This window comes from Taurulus bubalis, assembly GCF_910589615.1.
Source record: "Taurulus bubalis genome assembly, chromosome: 14".
Lineage (NCBI taxonomy): Eukaryota > Metazoa > Chordata > Actinopteri > Perciformes > Cottidae > Taurulus > Taurulus bubalis.
Window position 1 is genome coordinate 6,779,623 of NC_136602.1, and position 23,346 is coordinate 6,802,968.

At 40.4% G+C, this 23,346-nt stretch overlaps 2 protein-coding genes across 2 annotated transcripts; both read right to left on the minus strand.

Moving 5' to 3' along the window:
- Positions 1–321: 321 nt before the first annotated feature.
- On the minus strand, positions 322–16,718 carry hhat (hedgehog acyltransferase; the record flags this gene model as incomplete). The annotated part of the gene is made up of 11 exons (XM_079229362.1): positions 322–1,374; positions 4,954–5,098; positions 5,610–5,811; positions 10,036–10,071; positions 12,949–13,099; positions 14,044–14,221; positions 14,446–14,658; positions 15,795–15,989; positions 16,082–16,195; positions 16,438–16,502; positions 16,598–16,718. The coding sequence occupies 11 exons, from the start codon at positions 16,716–16,718 to the stop codon at positions 1,289–1,291; spliced, it is 1,506 nt and encodes a 501-aa protein (XP_079085488.1). The 3' UTR covers positions 322–1,288.
- A 1,247-nt stretch (positions 16,719–17,965) lies between these two features.
- Positions 17,966–23,057, minus strand: myoz1a (myozenin 1a). Its single transcript, XM_079229304.1, has 6 exons — positions 22,862–23,057; positions 21,126–21,212; positions 20,434–20,621; positions 19,425–19,701; positions 18,892–19,060; positions 17,966–18,802 (listed from the first exon to the last, which is right to left on the minus strand). Exons 2-6 carry the CDS (start codon positions 21,208–21,210, stop codon positions 18,571–18,573), a joined length of 951 nt encoding a protein of 316 aa, XP_079085430.1. The 5' UTR covers positions 21,211–21,212; positions 22,862–23,057; the 3' UTR covers positions 17,966–18,570.
- Positions 23,058–23,346: the final 289 nt, after the last annotated feature.

Below are 23,346 nucleotides of genomic sequence, written 5' to 3' on the forward strand. Positions count from 1 at the left end.
CTGATGAATTTACTTTCTAAATAGTTGACAATCAATTTCCTTAATCGACTAAATACTGAATACTCACGAGTGCAACAAATGTGTATTAATCCGCAGCTGAAAACAGTCCAACAAATACACAATTTATTGTTGTTTGAGTAATGTTTGCTAAGAACTACAGTCCCCAGATTATTTAGGTAATCACAAATACAAATATTTGTTTTCCCCATTTTTTTAAGATTTCGGTCTAACGAGAAATGAAAGCGAATGATGTTGGGGCAGAGTGCCAAACAGGGAAAGTATTGGGACATGAACAAAACCATTCTTGCTTTTGGTATTGACTGGATTTAAAATAAAGCTGTTTTTAATACGTCCTGAAAAGTTGAGAACAGACCACCTCTCTAAACTGAATGACTCAATACAGCAGGTACAGTAAAGTTATCCATTAGAACATGGATGCATATTCATAACCAGGAAACTTGAAATACAAGGTTTTAATCCAAACCTAGTCTGAGGTAGTGTGCAGTTGATGAGACATTATATAACAAAACATTAGCGCAAAACAAATAGACAAACTTGTGTGAAGTTTTTCTCACATCCATTCTCAAAAAATAGCATTCATCTGCTTTCTAGTGGATAAATCTCATCCATTATTATGAATGTGCTGAATGAAAGTGTGTTGCCCCTCTAAAGCTTTTAATTGATATATCTAATATCAGTGTGATTCAACTTCACCCAAGTTCCACCTGTGAGGGAAAATAATGACATTGACAGCTTCCCGCTAATCCGTTCAGTCCACTGTGCCTTTTACCTGCCTCTCAGCACACACACACACACACATGCGTTTGTGGCGAGCTAAAGGAGGACAGTAAATATGACATTAGCATTTCTCAAAGCTCACGCAGCACTGAGCAATATCTTATCGGAGCCGTATAACGAAGACAGATCCGGGGGGCGTTTTTTCTTTTACCGTTTCTGAGAATAACAGTGATTCAGTGAAGCTCAATGGGTCGAAAACAGGCCTCGACACTGCCAAGACGGCCCTGAATCTCATTCTATTACTGTGTGTGTGCACGTGAGAATCAGCAGTGATCCTTTAAGTCTTGGCTTATAGGTAGGCTTTTGCCTGGTCCTGCAGGTGGTGGAAAAAAAATGGCTGCTCAGCTGCACTTGAGCCAGGTTTGGACGGGTTTCTGTGGCTGCGAGCCGGGTTGGCTCCCTGGCCGGTGACGACGAGGAACTGGACTCAGCGGGTTGTTCCGGTTGTCTGGTAGCAGGGGCTCTGGCTCCGATGGAAAGTCAAGGTGACTCATGGTGGGTGAGAAGTCCACTCAAGTCCAATCTGAGCAAAGCAGTAGAGGAAAGCCAGCATGGGCGGAGCCATGGTAGACCAGCCTAAAATGAAAAAAAGAAAACCAATATATTCAAGCGTAACATTAAACTATGTTCTGATGCTTTTGCAGGAAACGGCGAGAAATACCTGCATTCTTTTACAAGAGCTGGGGAGACAGAGAGCAGTAGACGGTTTGATTAGTTCTCTGCGCTGTACTGTGTTGTGTTGTACGGTTACTCTCTCCGTCTATTTATAGCCGTGTCTTAGAGGGTCGAGCAGCCAGGTAAGGACAGCTGTCTGCGCCTCCTCCCCAACTGGCTTGCCTCCAGATTATCTCAGTAACCTGCACCTGCACCCACAATGCTCCTCAATAGTCTATTCTTTCCCATTCATGTCTAAACAATCTAATTCACATACACACGGGCTGCTTTATGCACAGCTGTACTGTCAGCTTCCTGTCTGCAGAAGAGAAAGGCTCCATGGCCAACGGCTACAAAAAAAAAACAGGATTTCACTGATAAATATTTATGCTATGCTGACGTGACGTTTTTCTAGATAATTAGCATAGTTTCCAGTAAATGCCAGCTTATTATTAATGTTGGTTTGATTACATTAGAAATGCTCATGAGAAATTACAAATATGATGCATTTTCTGGCATCTAAATCCATCATAAAAAGCCTTTTAACTCGGGGCCCTGCATGCACCACCAGCCAGCTTAGCAGTTTTAAGAGACCCATCGTTTTGTCTTTACAATTATGTAAATGTCATTAAAACCCTCAGTGTGAAATATATTCCCCCACCAGTAGTCCCAACCTTTGCTGTTACTAACTAGCAGAGTGAAAAGCAGACTTTAGAGGAAGCATACTGTTTTTTTTGCTGTTTTTCTAAAAGGTGACTGAACTAAATCAACGTCCTATTCAATAAAAGTACTGTAATATTATGTGACTTACGTCTGACCACAATGGAGAAGACAAGTGGGTCGGCTCTTTGATATTTTGAGTAACAGTGGATGCTACTTAATACTAAATCCTGGCAAAGAGAGTGAAAAAAAGAGTCTCTTCCAGTTGCATGTTACCATGACTCCAATCAACCAGCGCTATAATTACACCACAGTTTCTTTTGCCGCTTGATTAACGGAGTACTTTGCGTTCAAATGAGGTGAAACTTGCAGAGAGGCAACTCAAAACTAAATATACAAATTGCTTAGTGATCATAAAGACTCTGCTTCTCACACATCTGACTTATTGGTTGAGCTCTTCCTTTTCTATGTACTTTATATTTTGACATATCACAACTGTTTTGTTTTTTTTCAGCCCCACTAATGGCATCTCTGGGGAAAGCTGTCTGTCTGCCTTTGGTCCAGACTGAAATATTATGGAAATATTGGATTGCCATGAAATTTGGTACAGACATTTATGTTCCCCTCAGGACAAATTAAGATCTCTTTAGTGACCTCTGACTTTTCATCCAGCGCCATTATCAGGTCAAAATTGTAATTTGCCCGATACCTGACTGGACTAAATAGCTGGAGGACTAATGACATCACCGCCACCTTTAGCTGTACTTAGTGCTTAGCGCTAAAGAGGAAATACTTTCTGCATTCTCACATGATACATACTAGCTAAAACGGCTAAATATCGTCATATTAGCGTTATAGTTGTGAGCATGCAGGCATTCTGATGTTAACGTTGACTTATAAACCATGATGCGTGTCCAAGCACAGCCTCACAGGGCAGATAGCGTCGCTGTTTTTCTAGAATCAAAAACGTCCTGTTCAATAAAAGGTACTGTAATGTTACCGATATTATACTTAAACATAGGATGGAATTAAAAAGTCTGCTGGAGTAAACAGCTTTCAATCCAACTAACATAACATAACGCCTCATTTTTCTTTTTGAATTAAAACTACGCACCGTGTCTACTTGTGTGTTGCAATTTCAACAACCCTCCCTGTCATTCAGCAAAAAGTACTTTAGATTACTCCAACATCGGGGCGATTGGGAGGCTCCAGAAGAAAACCACACGGACGACGACGCCCGCGTGAACACGGATTCGTTTTTCGTTTCACCGGAGAGGTCAAAAAGTGCAATCACGCAATCTGCCTGCACCAGTAAAAACCCCAGACAGGCTGATTTAAAAGCATTGATCTCATGTTAATGAAGCTCCCCCGCCATGTTTTATTGTGCCGACACATGCAGATACAAGGAACTGCCTCAGGCATTTCTGGTGGATCCATTTCAATTTCAATATAAAGTACAAAACCACAAGTACACTAACAGAATGGTCTTTTTAAACATTTTAAGTAAACATCAGGCAGTGCCATGTTATATCTTTATTTGTGCTATTGCATGGTCCGACTTAATTGTGATAAAAGCCAGCTGGGATTCTCCATTTAGTTTCTAGGTCTGACTCACTGAATAATTCACAACAGAAATGGTATTTTAAAAACACCCTGCTCTTACTTTTAGGTTTCTCTTAACTTATTTACACCACGTCTGCTAGAAGAGGCGTAATGTTACACACAGTTTACTGTGCGCTTTCCCGGCTCTGGACAATTCTTTTCCTGTCACAATAGAGCTTAACAGGCGACTGGAATATTTGTCAGGCTGGTTCGGGGCTCGACTTGAAGACGTGTGCCATTAACGGAAGATGAATGCTGTTGTTGTTCTGGGTCTGCTGGATGTGGCGACACTAACACCACCTTTAGGTAATGTCACTGTCGCGTTTGCAGCTTGATTCACCGACCCCAAGTGGTCAAAAGAAACAATTAGTGCCGCTTTACAATCGAGTAAACTCTGAATTTCGAATCAGCACTAATTAACAGTTCTTCTCAAAACACACACACATATATATTTATATTACATGATGAAGTTTCTGAGCTCTCGGCACTGACTCTGCGCCCACCCCAGTGGCGAGTGCAGCTCAGACTGCTTATCACGAGTAGACAGGCTTTTAGGAGGGCCTGCCATCTTGCTTTAGGTACCAAATGAGCCAGATAAAGACACAGGGAGCTAAACAGGGACTGGCACAGGCACAAAGCAGATGTCTCTGTATTGGGGAGAGTTAGCCCATTCAGATGCATCGAATGGCCCACTGTGACCTCTTCTTACATCACGCTTTTATAGCCTTGTCTTGCTGTGAGCTTTACCTTCACCATTTGTTTTATTGTTTTTATTTCAATTGTTTTGTTTTGACTACGTTTAATGTCGTATTGCTTGATTTTAATCATAGTTTCTTTTTCTACCCTGTAAACCACTTTGTAAACATTGTTTTGTAAAAGGTGCTCTATAAATAATAATATTATCAGCATCTTTATTATAACCAGAACTTTAAAATCCACTGCTAAATATACAGACCTATTAAACAGCCTAATTGTATTATATTCTATTTGTGATTTTATTTTCCGCTGGCGTGAGTCGGTCTCTCTAATTGTTGCTTTAGACGTACTATCTTTAGCTGCCGTCCCCGCTGTCGAAGGTGAAATGTCCCACAATGCAACGGAACAGTCAAATGAAAAGACCCCATGACTGACAGTAACTCTCCAACCAAAACAAATTAATTAATGCCAGCTGAAACAATCCTGCAAAAACAGAAGGCTCACATGAATCCTAGTGAGTGAGCGCTGCGGAGGACAAGTTACCTTGAATGAAGACACGCTTCCAGAAGATTCTGCCAACATGTCCCCCCCCAAGAAACACCAGATTTGAGAGGATGAGCAGGGCGGTGGAGAAGGCAGAGAGAAGGGCAACGCAGCGCCTCTCCATCGACGCAGAGAAATTCCGCTCCTGGGAAATCAGTAAATAAATAGGAAAATTGCAGAAGAACCACAAGAGATTTTAAATCGTAAATCTGGGAGACAAAGAGCAGAGACGCACCTGGTACTAATGAACCGTGAGGCCATAAACTAGAAGGATTAGACAGCCAGCCGTCAGACTTTATTACTATTTTGAGAACACGAACCTTGTCCCAAAGCTAGAGTCCAAAGAAGCTCGATGGACGTTTCTTTTGTTGTTGGAAGCAGACTTTAACTTACATTAACGTTGACCCCAACCAGTTTGTCTCCAGTCTGTATTTACTGCAGCAGCTCCTGGCTTCTTCTCTTATTAAATCAGATTACATGATCCCTTTATTTCTTGCTACAAGAAAGATTTCATCATGTTCACAAATCTTAACTGAAAATCAAATTGATGGAATAACCAGAGAATGACATCCATGTAGAATTTTAATCTCCTTTAACATCTTTTTTTTCTTCTTCTTTCTCCATTCAGATGAATTGGATTTGGATTTCAAACTCACAACAATGGAGCGAATGAACGGCGAGGCAAAGAGAGGCTTCAGTCCATTCTCCACCAGAACTCCGGCCCAATTCATCAGCGCCCAGTACTGCAAGTAGTCGTGGCCGCCGTGCCAGAGGCAGACGAAGCCGAACGCAAGGCCAGTTGATAACATCTTGGAAAGACGGCCGTGCCGTGAACCCCCCAGCGGCACGTAGATGTATCTGCAGCACGAGTTCAGAAGATCAAACAAAGCTTCAGACAAAACGAGTCAAACATTTACCGCGCTCGACAGGAGATTATAACCCGTCCGGCACAAAGAAAACAGCAAATTAATGTTGATAATATCAGACGGGACACAGATATACTGAAGCCAGTTAGTAGAGCGGATGTAAAACAAAAGGAGGGGGTTGAAAAAGGCCCCACAATGCACCAGTGACCTGCAAAAGAACACCAATCACACAAATTATCATGTCATGTTCATGTCCAGTGCAGAAATAGAGGCACTTTGGGGAAAATCAGTGCTAACATGTCTTTATTGTCGCTGTAAGTGGATTAATTTATTCCAAAATTGTTTCTGTGATTCACATCAAAACCTTGTCACACATTTAACCCAGTTTCTCTCAAATGTACCTTTTTTTTTTCTCCACCACCTCAGCAAGCTTTTGTATTGTTTGGGAAAGGTCTGATTTCAAACCACAAATACGTCCAGCACATAACGCATGCATTTCATTCCACTGTGGATGAAATGAGATTACACTGCATGTGATATATATATAAAAAAAAAGAAGGGCAGCTGTATATTCACGTAATAGCCCACACGAGGGGAATCATGTCCCAACAATCAGTTAAGATTGTGGCGCATGCCGTGAAGACAAATGACCTCAGATATTACGAGAACCGCGTCCGTCCCCCGAGGAACCGAGAGTCTCAACATGCTACATCGCTCCGACACACAAGAGAAAGCAAACAAACACGTTCTGTCTAGTGTTGCTGAGCTGGGAACTAATTATCTCAGCCACCCTGTGGATAATCAATGTTCCTGGAAGATGAGCCAGCATTTTCTGAGCCTTAAATAGAGTGGCCTGCTTGGCCATGTTGGAGGATGAAAGTAGGTGCAAAGGCAGATGGAGAGGAACCAGAGTGTTAGCCAGGGCACACCGAATACCTAAACACACCGCGTTATCCGTCCGTCTTTTTACTTTAATTAGATGTAGACGGATGCTAAACAGACGTTCATCAAAATATGATGATTGTACGACGTTGATTACTGTAATACGCGAGTAATCTGCGTGTTATGTAACACCTAAATACTGACAGCAGATGGTGCAGACAGCATGCGCACAAGATTTAAAGACTGGAATTGGAGTGCCAGGCAACTGTTACACACACACACACACACACACACACACACACACACACACACACACACCGCTCAATCAAAGCCCACACTTTAAATTTGAATTATATATATATATATTCATTTAAACTATCGGCTCCCTCCCCCCCATGATTTTATTAGCAAATGCTCCTCATATGGTGCAGCAATAACTCGATTAAACAACCAGCAAGAGCTCTTTTGTTGCTTGATAACTACGGAGCGGAGAGCCGGAGACACAGTGGCACACAGGCCGTGGAAAGCGTAATGTAATGGTTAGGAATGAGCCACTTAGCCGCTCAGGGAGACGGGGTGTCATGCAGAGCACATCATTTAACACCTACGCACTCATCCAGCGCCCTTCAGACGATTTCAACAGAATTTCAGAACTGCATTAAAACCTCTTTAAAAGCACTTTCGCGAGAAGGAACGTCAGGGCATTGTGTCATAGGTATCATTTTTGCATCTGCGGTGGTGATAATTGCGAGTGATGCCATTAAGCAAGAGAAAACAATTTTCAATGGACACGGATTAAAATGGCGACCTGCGTTTGCAATTTATAAAAGGTACAGTTCACCCTCGAGATGTAAAATACGTACAATAGTGAACTGCCCATAACAATGTTTGTGGATTATCTTGAGTAGCCAGGTTGAGACGTTGCAGTTTTACAAATTAGCTTTTTTTATCTAGTCCGATTATGTTGAAGAGATGGCAGATTACTCAAAAAACTAGGGCAACTCACACCAAAATGTTCTAGAAGGTAAGGTTTTTGATTTTGGGGTGACTGTCTCTTTAAGATCTGCTATTTTTTTCTCAAATTAATTGGAGCCTCTGTAGCCATCTCCAAAACAGTCAAACGTCATTCTAAACTAATCTTTCACACCTGGAAAGCCAGTGTACGTGTACGCCATCACACGTGTCAACACACAAACTAATTGGCTAACAACAACCGGGACGAGGGAGCGTTTCACGGAGTATCAGTGTGTTTTCTGACAACCGTGCAACTGTAGCGTCGGCTTAATGTGGCAACCCCACGTCTACCAAGTGGACCGTAACCTCCCCGTAGGCTGCATTCAGCCAAGTGTGCATCATTAAAAAGCAGACAAACTACTAATGTATGTTGTCCAAAGTACAAGTGCCCTCATTACATATGCACATACTAAACAAGGAGGCATTTCACCAGGGTGCACAACAGAAGAACTATTCACCAACAGCATCCAACCTCACAATCATGAGAAAGCCTACATGCAAATGCAGCATCCTCGTCCATTAAGAGGAAACATCCGGGTCGGCAGCTGGAGAATGGCGCCTTTTTAGTTTTTTTAAGGTTATTCAACTGACGATTCAACTGTGAAGTTCATTGCCCTGCAGGAAATGAGCCTCTTTACAGTAAGAGTGCAAAAAAAATAACAGATAAAGGGTTGAATAAACACACGGCACGCTCTTCAAAATATGAGGCTATGAAAACTATATATAGATACAAAGCTATATATATATATATATATGTATAAAACTAGCTACAGACAGAGATAAAAATAGATTAGACAGACAGACATAAGGCAATGAAAACTATAAATAGATACAAGCTATATATATATATATATATATATATATATATATATATATATATATATATATATATATATATATATATATAGCTTGTATCTATTTATAGATCTCTACATACATACATATATATATATATATATATATATATATATATAAAATAGATCAGACAGACAGACATCTAGATAGACAGACAGATAGACAGATATCTAGATAGACAAGCAGATAGACAGATATCTAGATAGACAGGCAGATAGACAGACAGATAGACAGAGATCTAGATAGACAGACAGATAGACAGATATCTAGATAGACAGACAGATAGACAGAGATCTAGATAGACAGACAGATAGACAGATATCTAGATAGACAGACAGATAGACAGAGATCTAGATAGACAGACAGATAGACAGATATCTAGATAGACAGGCAGATAGACAGACAGATAGACAGAGATCTAGATAGACAGACAGATAGACAGATATCTAGATAGACAGACAGATAGACAGAGATCTAGATAGACAGACACATAGACAGATATCTAGATAGACAGACAGATAGACAGATATCTAGATAGACAGGCAGATAGACAGAGATCTAGATAGACAGACAGATAGACAGATATCTAGATAGACAGACACATAGACAGATATCTAGATAGACAGACAGATAGACAGAGATCTAGATAGACAGACAGATAGACAGACAGATATCTAGATAGACAGACAGATAGACAGATATCTAGATAGACAGACAGATAGACAGATATCTAGATAGACAGAGATCTAGACAGACAGGCAGATAGACAGACAGATAGACAGAGATCTAGATAGACAGACAGATAGACAGAGATCTAGATAGACAGACAGATAGACAGATATCTAGATAGACAGACAGATAGACAGAGATCTAGATAGACAGACAGATAGACAGATATCTAGATAGACAGACAGATAGACAGACAGATAGACAGATATCTAGACAGACAGGCAGATAGACAGATATCTAGACAGACAGACAGATATCTAGACAGATATCTAGATAGACAGACAGATAGACAGACAGATAGACAGATATCTAGACAGACAGACAGATAGACAGATATCTAGATAGACAGACAGATAGACAGATATCCAGACAGATAGACAGACAGATAGACAGAGATCTAGATAGACAGACAGATAGACAGATATCTAGATAGACAGGCAGATAGACAGACAGATAGATAGAGATCTAGATAGATAGACAGATAGACAGATATCTAGATAGACAGACAGATAGACAGATATCTAGATAGACAGACAGATAGACAGACAGATAGACAGATATCTAGACAGACAGGCAGATAGACAGATATCTAGACAGACAGGCAGATAGACAGATATCTAGATGGATAAACAGAGAGGTATTCTAGAGTTATTATTTGATTTAGATGGCATTTCACATTTTTAGTAAGCATTAACATCTGAATTAGTCTGTCCTCTGCTCATGAAGTGCCTCTTACCTGATGAGCCATCGATACAGGCCCTCGTCAAAGTGCCTGAGAGAGAACAAAAAAAAAAAAAAAAAATGAATATTGAGTCACAAATTTACATAATAATATAGCAGTGTGTGAGAAAGCCCTGAGCTCTGGGGCTCATACGCAGCATGTATGATGGATGTGTGTTTGTGTGTGCATTTTTTGTCATTAAGAAGATTAGAAAAAGGTTTTCCTTTTTTTTTTTTTTGTGCTGCCTATAAACTGAAGCTGTTTTGTGAATGATGCCGGTGGACAGCTTCATGCATTCCATCAATGTTGTCAACATTGGCCAGCTCAGCACACACAAGCCGGATTGGAGTGCATCGGTGTCAGCACATTGGCCGATCTGCTGTACGGCCAGTGCATTTTTACTGCAAAACCAAACACACAGCCTTCCATCAATTGTATGCGCTCTAAATTAAGAGAGCATTCTCTCATTTTTGATTACATTTGGGAACAGAGTGATTTTGCCACGAGGAAGGGGTGTAAAACTCTACATTCCCTGGTAATTATAGAGAATACCCACGAGGGAAAGCAGATTTTACTCAGTCAAATATTGTTTTTTGACTGTGAGTCAACATGCTTCCTTATTGTATATTGGGAGGTTTGCATTATATTTCATGTTTGTTCTGTTTTATTGCCAGTTTATTAGGTACAGCTGGCTAAGAATAATACAGTCCAATAGAACAATCCTGCAATACAATAAATCCTACCATAAGGGGCAATATAAATGAGAAAGGTTTTTATTTCAACTTTATTCTTGCTATTTTATTAAACGTTTGCTTTAATTATTGCAATGTCTAATCTAAAGTATTTTGAAGCGCTATAGCCTTTAACTTTATCATCGTTTTGGAGTGTAGTTTGTGCATTATACAGAGTGATGTTTCTGTTATTTTTGACTCATCTTATTGATATAAATGGGGTGGACAAAATAATAGAAACACCAGTTAGTTTAATGCAATACAGCTCAACACCACGAACTGCAACTTCCAAAATCTCATACAACAAAGAAAATGGACAATATAACCTTTATATAACCTCAATAAAAGGTAGGATCTATTAGAGGACTGTTGTACCAAAGTGCATTGTTATTTTTGCTAGGTGTACCCAATAAACTGGTAACTGCATATATCAAAGGAAACAACACTGACAAGAAATGTTCACCACTAGATTTACCCACATGTCCTGAAATATTTTTCCAAGCACTGGAAATGCTGTTGCCTTTAGCCTCGTATATTTGACGCCTTGCTGATTATAGTGCCGTATTCCCCTCTAACAAGCACTGCAATGTGTGTGTGTGTGTGTGTGTGTGTGTGTTCATTTAACTTGAGCAAGTGTGACCCCTTCAGCATCAACCAGGCATAGGCTTTACCTTTGCTTGGTCGCAAAGGTGTTAAATGAGCTTCATAAATGCAACAATTGTCATGACATTTACTTTCATAGAGGTAGGCAGGAGATAAATTATTCAGTGGGAGGTGGCCATGTGTGTGTGTGTGTGTGTGTGTGTGTGTGTGTGTGTGTGTGTGTGTGTGTGTGTGTGTGTGTGTTGACAAACTGATGCCAAGCAGATGCAGCTGAGAAAGAATACAGAAAATACTGAATAGCCCATTTCTAGCTTAAGAGGAAAGGAAGGTGGTGAGATAAATCAGACACACCTGTGAGCTGAGAGAACTAACAGAAGCACAGAGGCGAACAAGAGCATCTAAAGGAGAGGATAGCTGAAGGTTTAATCCAGTTTCTGGACATCTTTGCTTTAAAAAAAGAAAAAGAAACTGTGAGGTATATAAAAGTAACCGAGTGGAAGTTGGCAGTTTCCCTGGACTTCCCTGTGCAACAATGTGCTGCTGATCTCCAAAGCAGGTTTGGAGGATTCAAGACATCTTTAACCTGCTTGGATACGTCTGTGGACTTCCTTGTCTTAAGTGGAACCACACCTGTGAAGATAAGTCTTCTTTCTTGCAGTTTTCCAGGCCTCTCCTATTCTCCGCCTCGGGTTAATGTGCAGAGCCCCTCATCCATCGCCTCATCCATCGCCTCATCCATCGCCTCATCCCCAGCCTAATTGCATCTATTTTCGTACTGCCCCTCATCCTGCTCATTGTCTCCTTGGACAGTTTATTTAATTAAGGGGCATTTGATTTTCACATCAGGACTCTGAATTTGAAATTGGTTTCTGTTGATTTAATGGACATTTTGTGAGTGAGCGTAAAATTGAATTTATTTTGTATTATTAAGTGGTTTGAATACAGAGAGATTCAATTGATGGTTTGTCTTCTTTGTGTACGTTTGTAGCGAGGGGTGAAAGCTATCTGGGTTATATCTCCAAAATATTTAAATAATCTTAAAAAGGGACAGGTTTAGTATTATGAATATTATCCTGTATGGTGCCCAACTCTCACTTTAAATATTGTGGATAACTCTACGCTACACCAATACTGATTTTCTTTAATGCAGTTACTCTGTATGCTGTTATACACTGGCGAACCGGCATTTGTCAGATCCTTTTCAAGTGGCAATCTATTTGATGATTATAATGTTTTCACCACCAACAGGTTTTGTTTAGTTTCATTATTTACTTTGTCGTTACAGCAATGATGCGACGGTAAATAAAGAATGCTCCCAGCAAACAAACTATTGTAGCTCAAGTCTGACATGATGATGTAATGCTGCAGAGGTGACCTATCGTTCTGATTGCCAGACAGAAGACGAGACCATTCACTGTTCTGTCTGAATCTGGTTGCCAACGAACAGCGAGTACTTATGGCACTTGACATTAAATTAACCCTTTCTACAAAAAATAACAGATGCTAGCTTTTCCTGTTATTGACATGTGAAGGAATGCCATGAAACTCATACTCTACTTTATTTATGCCAGTGATGTTAACTGGAATTTCTTACCTCCACATCCCTGTGAAACTGTACATGATGCTGACACAACGGGGAAGCTTTGGGGGAACTAGTTTATCCAAAGTAGCCAGCATGGATGGAAGGCCAAACAGCACCAGATACTTCACAAAGAAGAACTGGACGAGTGCCAGGGCCAGACCTCCTGTAACGGGAGGAAAAAGAGGTCAAAGTAAAGTCATATTTCCTATTTTAATGATTTAAGATACGCTCTATACTTTACAAAAACAATTCCCCTGTGTTATAAATAACATAATTTGTATTTATATAGCCAAAATTTGCCTCAAAGGGATGTCTAGTCTGTACAGCATACAACACCGGGTATTATTCAACCCTCTGTAAAAAGAAAAGGGGGGAAACTTTTTTAATAAGCTAAAAAGGGAAGAAACTTCAGAAGGAGCACCAGCAAAGGGATGAATAGTTGATGCTAGAACTTGGCAAACATCATTTGTTGCTGACATAAAAGAGCTACTGAGAACAGTTTTGCAAAAATAAAAAACAGGCCAGTAAATGATCATAATTCAGTTTCTACACCTGCTTATGGCATCTAGGGGCAGATGGGACGACGGTGAGTGAGTCAATGACAAATACTTAATTAACTAGCATAGACCTTCACATCTAAAAAATGATCATTATGAGGCTGTAGATGCAGATCATATATAGACCACAGTGGCCACCTGAGTAAATACACACATATATATATATATATATATATATATATATATATATAAAAAATAACGTTCTAAGTGCCCTGCATAGACACAAAGGGGTTATACGAGGGTACATGGCCTCGCTGATTCATGCCTTCAATTTGTGAATAAATAATGTGAAAAGCAAATAAATAAATACCTAACGGACACCAAATCTGTCACTTTATGAAAAATATCAACAACATCCCACCACAGATCATAGCGGCTGGTTATGAATTGAGGCCAATGAGTAAGACAGTAATCAACATATCTGATGGAGTTTTAGAACCAACTATATCCTGCGGGGGTAACTTGTTTTAAATTCTGCATCTCGAAAATGTGTTTGGAGTGTTCGGAACGTTGAAGCTTAAAAATGTATACAAGCAGTACAAAGACTTACCCAAAGCCCAGGGAGGAAGCATTTCTAAGTAGGTCTCATTAGACTGGATGGAGTGCATGTACATTACATGGATCAGGTATTCTGCGATGCACCACCACAGAGTAATCCGTCCTAATCTGAGCACCAAGTAACTAAAAACAGATTTGCTTCCATCACACTCCTCAGAAGACTTCCGCATCTGCAAGTGTAGAAAGAGAGCTTGTTGTTAATGTCTTTTTTTATATTTATCTTTTGTATATAATATGTATATATGTATATGTGCGATGAGAGCTAATTCCATGTATGTGTAAAGCCACGCGTGTTTCGGAATAAAGCTGATTCTGATCAAATGATTAAAAAAAAGAGGCAATTTCAGACTAAATTGCAGTTAAATTCCTGAGAAACCGTTGCTGGTTGTCTTACCTGCTCAACGTAATCTTGGTACGTAATAATGGGTCCATTGTAGAAAAAAGGATGATAGAAGGTGTATGAAAATAACCAGCAGAGCTGCACAACTCCAGCACGGTCTGCAGGGCCCCAGCAATGCTCCAGGCTGAAGCTGATGAAGCGTAGACCACAGACAGCAACACTGAAGAGGAGCAGATAGTACTCTTCCTCGGTTTCATACCAGCTCCTCTGAGTAACACAGAGAGATGGCCAATTATTTTTAACACATTCCTGGGCAAACCTTTACATTAATAGTTACGATCCGACACTAAATATAGCTTTTTAAAATGACTTTAAAAAATAAAAATATGACATTTAAATGAGAACATTAGTTGGTAACGGCATATTTAGACAACTGGTTATGAAAATCTGTCAACACATAGGAATAAACATATGCTTGAGACAACTTTTAATGAGGTCTGATTAACAGCTTTGGGAATAGCATCTCGCTCGAAATAGAGTGTGCGTGTGTGTGTGTGTGTGTGCAAGTCTGTCAGGTCTATTATACTTCCTAAATTCCAACCATTGTAACTGGCTGTAACCATGCTGTGTCAGCTAGTGTTATTATTATTTTTTATTGGGTTTATAAGAGAAGGATTAGTGTTAAGAGGACCCTAAAGGTTGTAGATAATAAGAGCCAGTGTCAATAATGATTAAACAAAAAAAGTACACATGAATAGCATTGAGTTCCTGAAGTCATTAAAACCCAATTTAAACATGTTTTTGTCGGTTATACATCATTGTGTTGTATTGAGTAAACGCAGTTTAGTAAAATGGTCATTTTAACTATCTAATTTTCACCAATAAACATTTTACTTTTAAAATACAAGTACTGTCTGTGATGATGTCTCACACTTAAAAGCTATTTCAAGTGCTTGTAGAGAGTTTTTCGCCATTCTCTAATCCTCAGGAAATGCTGTAAATAACATGCCTAGTATGTAAAGGTCATCAATAAATTCAGTCAACTCTTATCTTGTGGTCAGGACATGGAGGCATGCAAGCTGACTTCCCCTTGGTAGTGTGTGCCCCCTTGTGTTCTTTACAAATATGACATTTACTGATGATCAAATGTTGGGTGACACACTTAATCAAATCTGATCAAACAATAATTAACTTGCATAAAATAAAAGGTTAATTCATACAATTCTGTTATAACCACATAGAAGAGATGCAGTCCCTTGTTCATCCTAAATCTATAGCATTTTGTCTGCTGTAAATGTCTCTTACTTCTAATAAAACACATTTTACTCGTCTGTGCTATGCTTTTAATGCAAGATGAAGCCGCCAAAACCAGGAACCAGTATAACCCAGGTGACCCAACCCACCTGGAGCTCTTGAAGCGGTTGGATGTGAAGTGTGGAGAGCAGCAGCAGGTTGATGGCCCACGACAAAGCTGGCTTTCGCAGTTGGGCCACGCAGAAGCACAGGCCCAGATGTACCAACAGCACACTCACACCTTTAATGCCCAGCACACTGCTGGCTGCTAAGAAGCCATATACCGTGAGTGCTGGCACCCTAAACTATCGGAAAACATAAAACACATGCTGGATTGAAACATCTGCCACCTGATAGCAATATTCCACTTAACCGTACTGGAGCAAGTGCTTCCTACCTTGGGGGAAAAGATGCTGGTCAATCTTGATATCACGCCATGACCAACAAGAGTCCACAGCAAAGACTTCTTAGCCCAATGCGTCCAGAAAGTCCACTCAAAGTCTGATGGGTCCTGACAAAAACAAGTAACTTCACCATGGGACTTTACATCACACCTGACGCCTGTTGAAAAGGCGCTTTGAATGGTCAAAATGTATTAAAGGGCTGACTAAATGGATAAAGTATTTAAAATGCTTTGTGTACAACCGAGTGCAAAGCTTGTAAAAAGCTTAAATTAGGACGGCACACTATGGAATTAAAACAAACATGTTTTCAGTGAGATGTAGGTTCAGGTAATTTCAAAAGTGAACTTACCCTTTTAAAACCCGTTACGAGGCCTTTTTCCAACTGGAATCCTTTCTCTAATCCTGCTTCATGCTCTGAGGTACGAAATAGGTAAACAACGGAAATTTAGTTGACCCTTTCTTCTCAATACATTGAACCGACGTACAGATATCAATCGTATCTGCTTTACCTTTGGAGAATCTGTGCAGTTGGTAGAAAGAGTACAGATGAGAGCCCAAGGACAGCACCCAATATGCAAGGATCTCCATCCATGGCAAGGGTGCCAACTGGGCCTTTGGCTTGGACGTCATCAGGCAAGATCACTGTGCTGGAGGGCTCCTAAAAGAAGAGCGAGCCAATAATAACGTGTCATATAATAACATACAATGGACGTGAATATCACATGGACGTGAAACAAAATACTTTCTTTAACAATAGCCAGTTTTAAATAATTTTAAAGATAGATGAAACTGCCAGGAAATTATAGGGACATCAACACCAGAACACCTTAACCCCGATTGCATATTTTTTTATTGTTATCACCATCATATCTGGAAACTGGGAATGACGTAACCTCTGGAAATCACGCACACAGTTAGTTAGATAGGATGGAGGAAACTTTATTTTCCTGTCACGCCATATACAGGTAAGTATTGGGATTATGTCGTCATTAAATGGGGCGCTGCTGTTGATGGAAGAAGCATTTGAGATGAGGACGACACCACAAAAACCCAAGACGTGCGTGCGTGTGTATGTGCGCATGCGTGTACAAGTGTTCGTGTTGATTTAATTGTTAGTTAGTCTGAAAACCTCCGCGAGCTGTCCTACTCTAATGGCAGGTAGCTAACGTTGGCCGAGCTAACTAGCTGTTAGCTGGTCACTTTGAACACGTTGCATGTTTACCGAATAACACCGGGCAGGTCCGTGCCATGTCCACGGCGAGGAGGTGCGTTGTAGACTGCACGGAGCAGAAGACCGTAGCGTTAGTGCAACACAGCATCCAACGTTCAAAGGTTCGTGAAGTCTTCTTCTTGTTTCCTGCGTGATAACCGGCAAATCACTTGTTTAGAGCATGGCTGCCCCCTGCCGGGCGGGAGTGGCTCCGCATGTAGGAAAGCCTGGCGCACGGGGGAAGTATAATTACACCTTCCGGCTCTCAGCCAGAAAGGCTTCATTTGATGCCAAAAAACATGACATTTGCCTGAACCTAAATATATTGATAGCTTGGCAAACTACTCCAAGGTGCAAAAAGATACTGTTCTCAGTCAGAGGTCAAAGTAAATTACTCCTCTTCTCTAATCAATTAACTATGAATGTATGACTGTATTTGTATAGGTCGATACAAGTTGAGTAACCAATAATAATAGTAGACTAAGATTATAGAAATTAAAACAATATATAGTATAATAAAATATGTATCTTATAATTGAAATTTGAGCTAGCTAATAGTAGAAGCTTCTGACATTTAAATGTTACACTATCATGCCTCATCACAATTTCATAAATTTGGACAAAGAGAATAAAATTGGTAAGGATTTTCACACACACAAAATGATTTCCCTTGACATTTTAATCACTCAACACGAGGACTGTTACAGTTTGAAAGGGTTTATAGTTGAGAAACTGTGTTTTCACAGTAAGTTAATGGACTCGATGCGTGCATCGTGAATTGTACAGCTTCGTCGTTTTTGTTTTTCACTCAACAAATAAACAGAATATTAACAGCAAATAAATGTGGTAACAACTTGACATCAAGACAGTGTGCACAACAGTAACAGCATAGATCTACCCTTCATACTTGATTCATTCTTTCCTCATTAACAAAATCTGCAACTTCTCACCAAGAGCAAACACATTTCTGAGTGTTTCGACTCGACTCTTGAACTAAAGTTGGATATTTCATCCCCCTCCGCATCTACAGCTTGTTTCCTTGCCTTACAACTGAACACAGAGCAACATAAGCCCACACTTCTTCTACACATCCAGAGATTCAGATTAATCAACGTAACAGTTAACTGTTAGCTCATCTAGTGTGTGTGTGTGTGTGTGTGTGTGTGTGTGTGTGTGTGTGTGTGTGTGTGTGTGTGTGTGTGTGTGTGTGTGTGCATACATTCATGCATGCATGCTGTGCACAGTGTGTGTCATGACATTATGAGTATTTCTTCACAGCTCGTCGGTCTCTCCATTGAAGGGCACAGCATCCGTCTCCATATGAATGGTGCCGGGCTCTCCGCTGCCCACCCAGCCAATAGGAGTGCGGTTGAAGGAAGGCCGGCAGCCAATCTCTTGTTGGTACACCACTGCGGGTTCGGGCTCCTGTTTTTCCTCAGTTTCTGGCAGCTGGAATTTCAAGAACTGGTTGGCCTTTTCGAAGCCGCCATAGGGCATGGCAGACCTGGCAAAGCAAGATGAGAGGGTTATTAAAGCCCCTCTTTGTTGCAAAGCACCTCCAGTACAAAGTCAGGCCTCGTGGGAAGTACATACCTGTTGAAGCATTTGTACTTTAGCGCATCAAATTTATCAATGGGACCAGGCATTCCTGTTTTCAGAGTGGCTATCAGAGTTTCATCCCCCTTCATGGCCTTCTCCCATGGCGACTTGTATGTCTTCATAAGAAGCAGCTTCTTAGATGATGCATCATTGCATCCGCCACCTATGACGAGAACATCCACGGCTTGACATTTCAAGTTGAAAAACATGAAAAATAATGATATATTCATCATGCACAGGACTGTTTTTTACCAATATGTGTGGATAATTTATGTTGAAAAATTAAATTTATGAAAATGTATGGAAATATTCGTATTCGCTTTAATTTAAGAATTTAGAGGAGGAAATCAATGCTACGTTCTCTGGTAGGCTCAATATGTAGCCAGCAGCTAGTTAGCTCATCACACAGATTGGAAACAGGGAAACAGCTAGCCTGACTTTAGCTTAATCCATAAACGAGTGTAATGTGCTTCAAAATGACTGGACCTTAAAATATAATTTTGAAAATAAAATGAAATGCTACCAACCTTTCAGTGGGGACCACTCATGCGCTCCTTCTCCTTTTTCACCTGTTCCATGGTCGCCCCCACCCAGTCCTCCGGCACCTCCTGCTCCTCCTGCTCCTCCTGCTCCTCCTGCACCTTTGCTCCCAGGCTTTGGAGGCGGCACAGGGGCCCCTCCTCCAGCATGCATCCCACAATAAGGCAGCAGTTCAACCTGTTTGCTAACAAAATGCCCACCAACAGTGATCATGTCGCCTCCAACCTGACCCCCCAGAGAGGGAACAAACTTCTGGAGGTTGTCCTGAAAAGAAATATGATCAATGTCATCAATCATATGTCCCACTGCATATTCAGTTGTAAATGCTGATTAACCATGTTTCATCTTCTCCAATTTACACCTGACAAGCAATACTGAGTCCTGATTGTGTATTGGAGGCCTTAATCTTCTTCCAAACAATTAAAAAATTATAATCTAGCTGGTTTGATTGATGGGTAAAGATCAATAAATCATTTGAGGAACAAATTCTTATGGGCTAGACGTACTGCCAGGTTGTTGTATTAAATAATTTTGTAAAAAAAAAAAAATCTAAATATGCTCAAGCGTTTACATCAAGGAAAACAATTGAGGTTATTTCATCCCTCAGTGGCATGAAACACATTTACAGCCCATTTTATTGTTCTCATTTATTTTGGAAGCTGCTCCTCGGAAATGTTGTAGCAATCAGAGGGTATTACGTTACAAAATGATGACAACCACTCCTTCCAAAGGGTTCAAACATTACGATTCCAGGTGCTTAACGTTTACAAATCCATTTACACCTGCACGTTATAATATAAATGAAAATGAGTGTTTGATTAGGACGGATTAAGGATTGTAATAAGAATAGATAAGCTTCTTCAAACATTGCCACGAGTTCCTCTGTGGAATATCTGGATGTATTATTCACATTGTATCATTAAATTCATACATCTTCCTTTTGAAATTCCACAAAAGTGATTGGATTTAGTTTTTCTCCATGAACTGTGCTCTCACCATAGACTCACTGCAGAAGATGTCGGGGTTGTTCTCGTAGATGAACCTCTCCACTCTCTTCTGCCTCATCCTGAACATCTTGGAGCCTTTGTTCTTCAGCAGGGAAAGCTCCTCCAGCATGATGTCTTTGGGAGTCCTGATCTTTGTTCCCAGGTCGAACTCAGACGCCTCCGGCTCCGACTGGTACTCTATAAGATACCAACAAGCGAGCGTTACATTTAGAAATATCATAACGTGGAAACTAAATGGTACTTAGCCTAATAGTGTCTGTAGTGAGACAACCTTTGGGATAACAGATGTTTAAGTGTTTCGTCACATCTTCAATATTTCCTCATCTTCTCTTTTACTGTGTATGTGTTTCCCCAGAAATAATTGAGACTAATGTTTCACACTTACGACTTTGTTTTCACACTGTTAGTGTTAAATATGTACAGTATCCTGAATGGGCAAAATACATTCTATACTCATGTATATTTAGTGACATTAATTATTCATTATTTTATGACATTTTGTTATACTTCTTTCTTACTTGTACTGCAGGTCTAACTCCATATATTTCGTAAGATTAGTTCCAACCTGCAGAACCGTATCACCTATCATACATCTATAAATATATTTTGTGTTTATATGTGAGAGCTGCACTGATATTATGAATTTGGTTTCTTATTCTCGTAACTTCATGCCATCCTTACCATCCTGAGCAATATGCGATAAGTCAGTTATGATCTTGGAGAGCTTTTTCCGCTTGTTTAGCGGGGCAGGTTTTCCCAGAGGCATGACTGGAGGTTCAGGAAAGAACACGGTGTTAGCAGTAATTTGAACACATTCTTCAGGGATAGAAGTAATGAAAGTAAAAATGTTTCTCTCAAGAGACTAAAGCAAAGTTATGTCAAACCTCTCCAGAAAATATTTGTTGTTGAACTATACATTTAAATAACATTGTTTGTATTTTATAATGGTTGTTCCAAAATAAAACTAAAGCAAGCAATCTTTTCAATGCATCAAGGTGGTGGAAAAAAATAGCTTTTTTAGTATTTTTTTTTTTTAGCTTTAGGCTTGATCATGACATCAAGCAAAAAAAAAAGGTTTTCTTGATGTTCCTTTTCAAAAGAAACACTGTTAAATGTGCAGTGCTAGCAGGTTCAGATGAAGGTTGCATTTACTGAAGGGAGAGTTTTTGCTTTAGTTCCAAGACACACTTGCTCAAAGTTGAAAGAAACTTCAACACACTACTTTGCGATTATCTCAGATTATGGCACCAATTTATCAAGATCCCTCTTTCGACACCTACAGCCATCAACAACCCCTGACAGTGAATCCACAGTACCAAATGGACCCTCCTCGTTTTTCAAGTTCAAGCGGGATGTCAGTGCCCTCAGATTCCTCGCATTCCCAAGTGAAACAGATGTCTGCCCCAAAGGAAACACATAGCTTCATCCTGTGTGTCAGTTGTGTTTAGAGACCCCAGTTCTGTCCACAGACTCAACATAGAGTCAACACAAACACAAGCACACTGAGGGTCCTGCAGTAAAGTTTAAGGCCTTGGGATCATAAAATAGCATCTGATCATATTCCCCAATTTGCATGGGAACATAGGCGGGGAAAGTGGGAACGATTCTCATCTGTCGAGATGTCACTCGCCATTAAAATGGACATTTCTCGGTGCCTTTTTAGTCTGAGATATGTATTTCTGGTTACATTGTTTTGTCTTCATTTATACATATCAGCAACTTCAGCGTTCAACAGTTTCTTTAAGTGGCAAAACATCACATCACATCTACTGACTGTAACTCAACCCTCCGCGGCTATTTTTAAAAGACATTTCCAGCCAAGACATTTTAGAGACGTGTAATGGCGTCATTCAACTATCAAATGGGCTTGACACAGCCCTTAAGGACACAATACACACCTCCAGAAAACAAGTGTATGTTTTGAATTTCTCTCAAAACACCAGTGAGATCTGGAGCAGCTGTGGATGTTAACGGGGAAGGTTTTTCTTAAATAATTAAGGGCTTTGGGACTTCTAGCGCTCAGATCCACCACCACCCCCCCTGTCAGTGTTTGGTAACGCATAAAAAATCTCTGCACCGCCCACAGAGAGGGATGGTCAGCACATTCGGCCATTCCTTTGGTCATTTTAAGACGCACCAACAAAATCTAAAAGTTGTGAAGTTAATCCCTGAGACATTTTAATCTTAATGGGAGGCAGAATCCAAAACATTTCCATCAAAAGCAAAGTAACAATCTGTTTTACTGGCTTTTTGATGTCCCCCCCCCCCCTCCTCCATTTTACCCTCCAGTGATTAGCCGCATAGCTCGCAGAAATTATGATTGGGAACGTGTTTGACCATTTTTGTTGGAGGCAGAATTTAAACCCAAGCTGTTTTTAGTAGAACAAAGCACACCAATGGGATGCAGATCCACTCACCGGGTTTTTGTTGCAATCCTGGGAGGAGAGATAGACCTATAAACACCGAAACAGAGATGCTGGTGATCTGAATCACAAGTTTACAAATCCCTCAGTGCTTCTGACCCTACGTATGACTGGACCCAGGTCCCGGGGAGTACAAAACCCACTTCAAACCCAGACGGCAAATCTTCCAGAGGGTTGGGGGGGTGGTAGCAGCAGTGTTGGTGTCAAGAGGGAAGGAGGAGGAGGTTGAGGTTAGGAGTATGAATAGGGATTGGGGGGACTGTAGGGCAGGGGGGGGGGGGAGAAGTCTCTCTTGGCTAGCTAAAAGTGCTGATGGAGATATTAAGGGAACAAAATCATTCTCACAGATGGTTCAGAAGCCTATATTTAGCCGCAAAGTACGAGGGGGAACAGAATTCAGCTATAAGATAACCTCAAAGGACTCTGGGGTGTGTTTGGGGTACACATAAGTGCACAGTGCAAGTTTAAGGTTAAGCATA

Excerpts from the sequence above, each read along its gene's own strand:
- myoz1a (XM_079229304.1), bottom strand. The coding sequence starts at position 21,210 with ATGCCTCTGGGAAAACCTGCCCCGCTAAACAAGCGGAAAAAGCTCTCC. Across the intron at positions 19,702-20,433 it reads TCTTCTGCAGTGAGTCTATG|GACAACCTCCAGAAGTTTGT; the intron begins GTGAGAGCACAG and ends ATTTCTTTTCAG. Across the intron at positions 18,803-18,891 it reads AAGTACAAATGCTTCAACAG|GTCTGCCATGCCCTATGGCG; the intron begins GTATGTACTTCC and ends TTGCTTTGCCAG.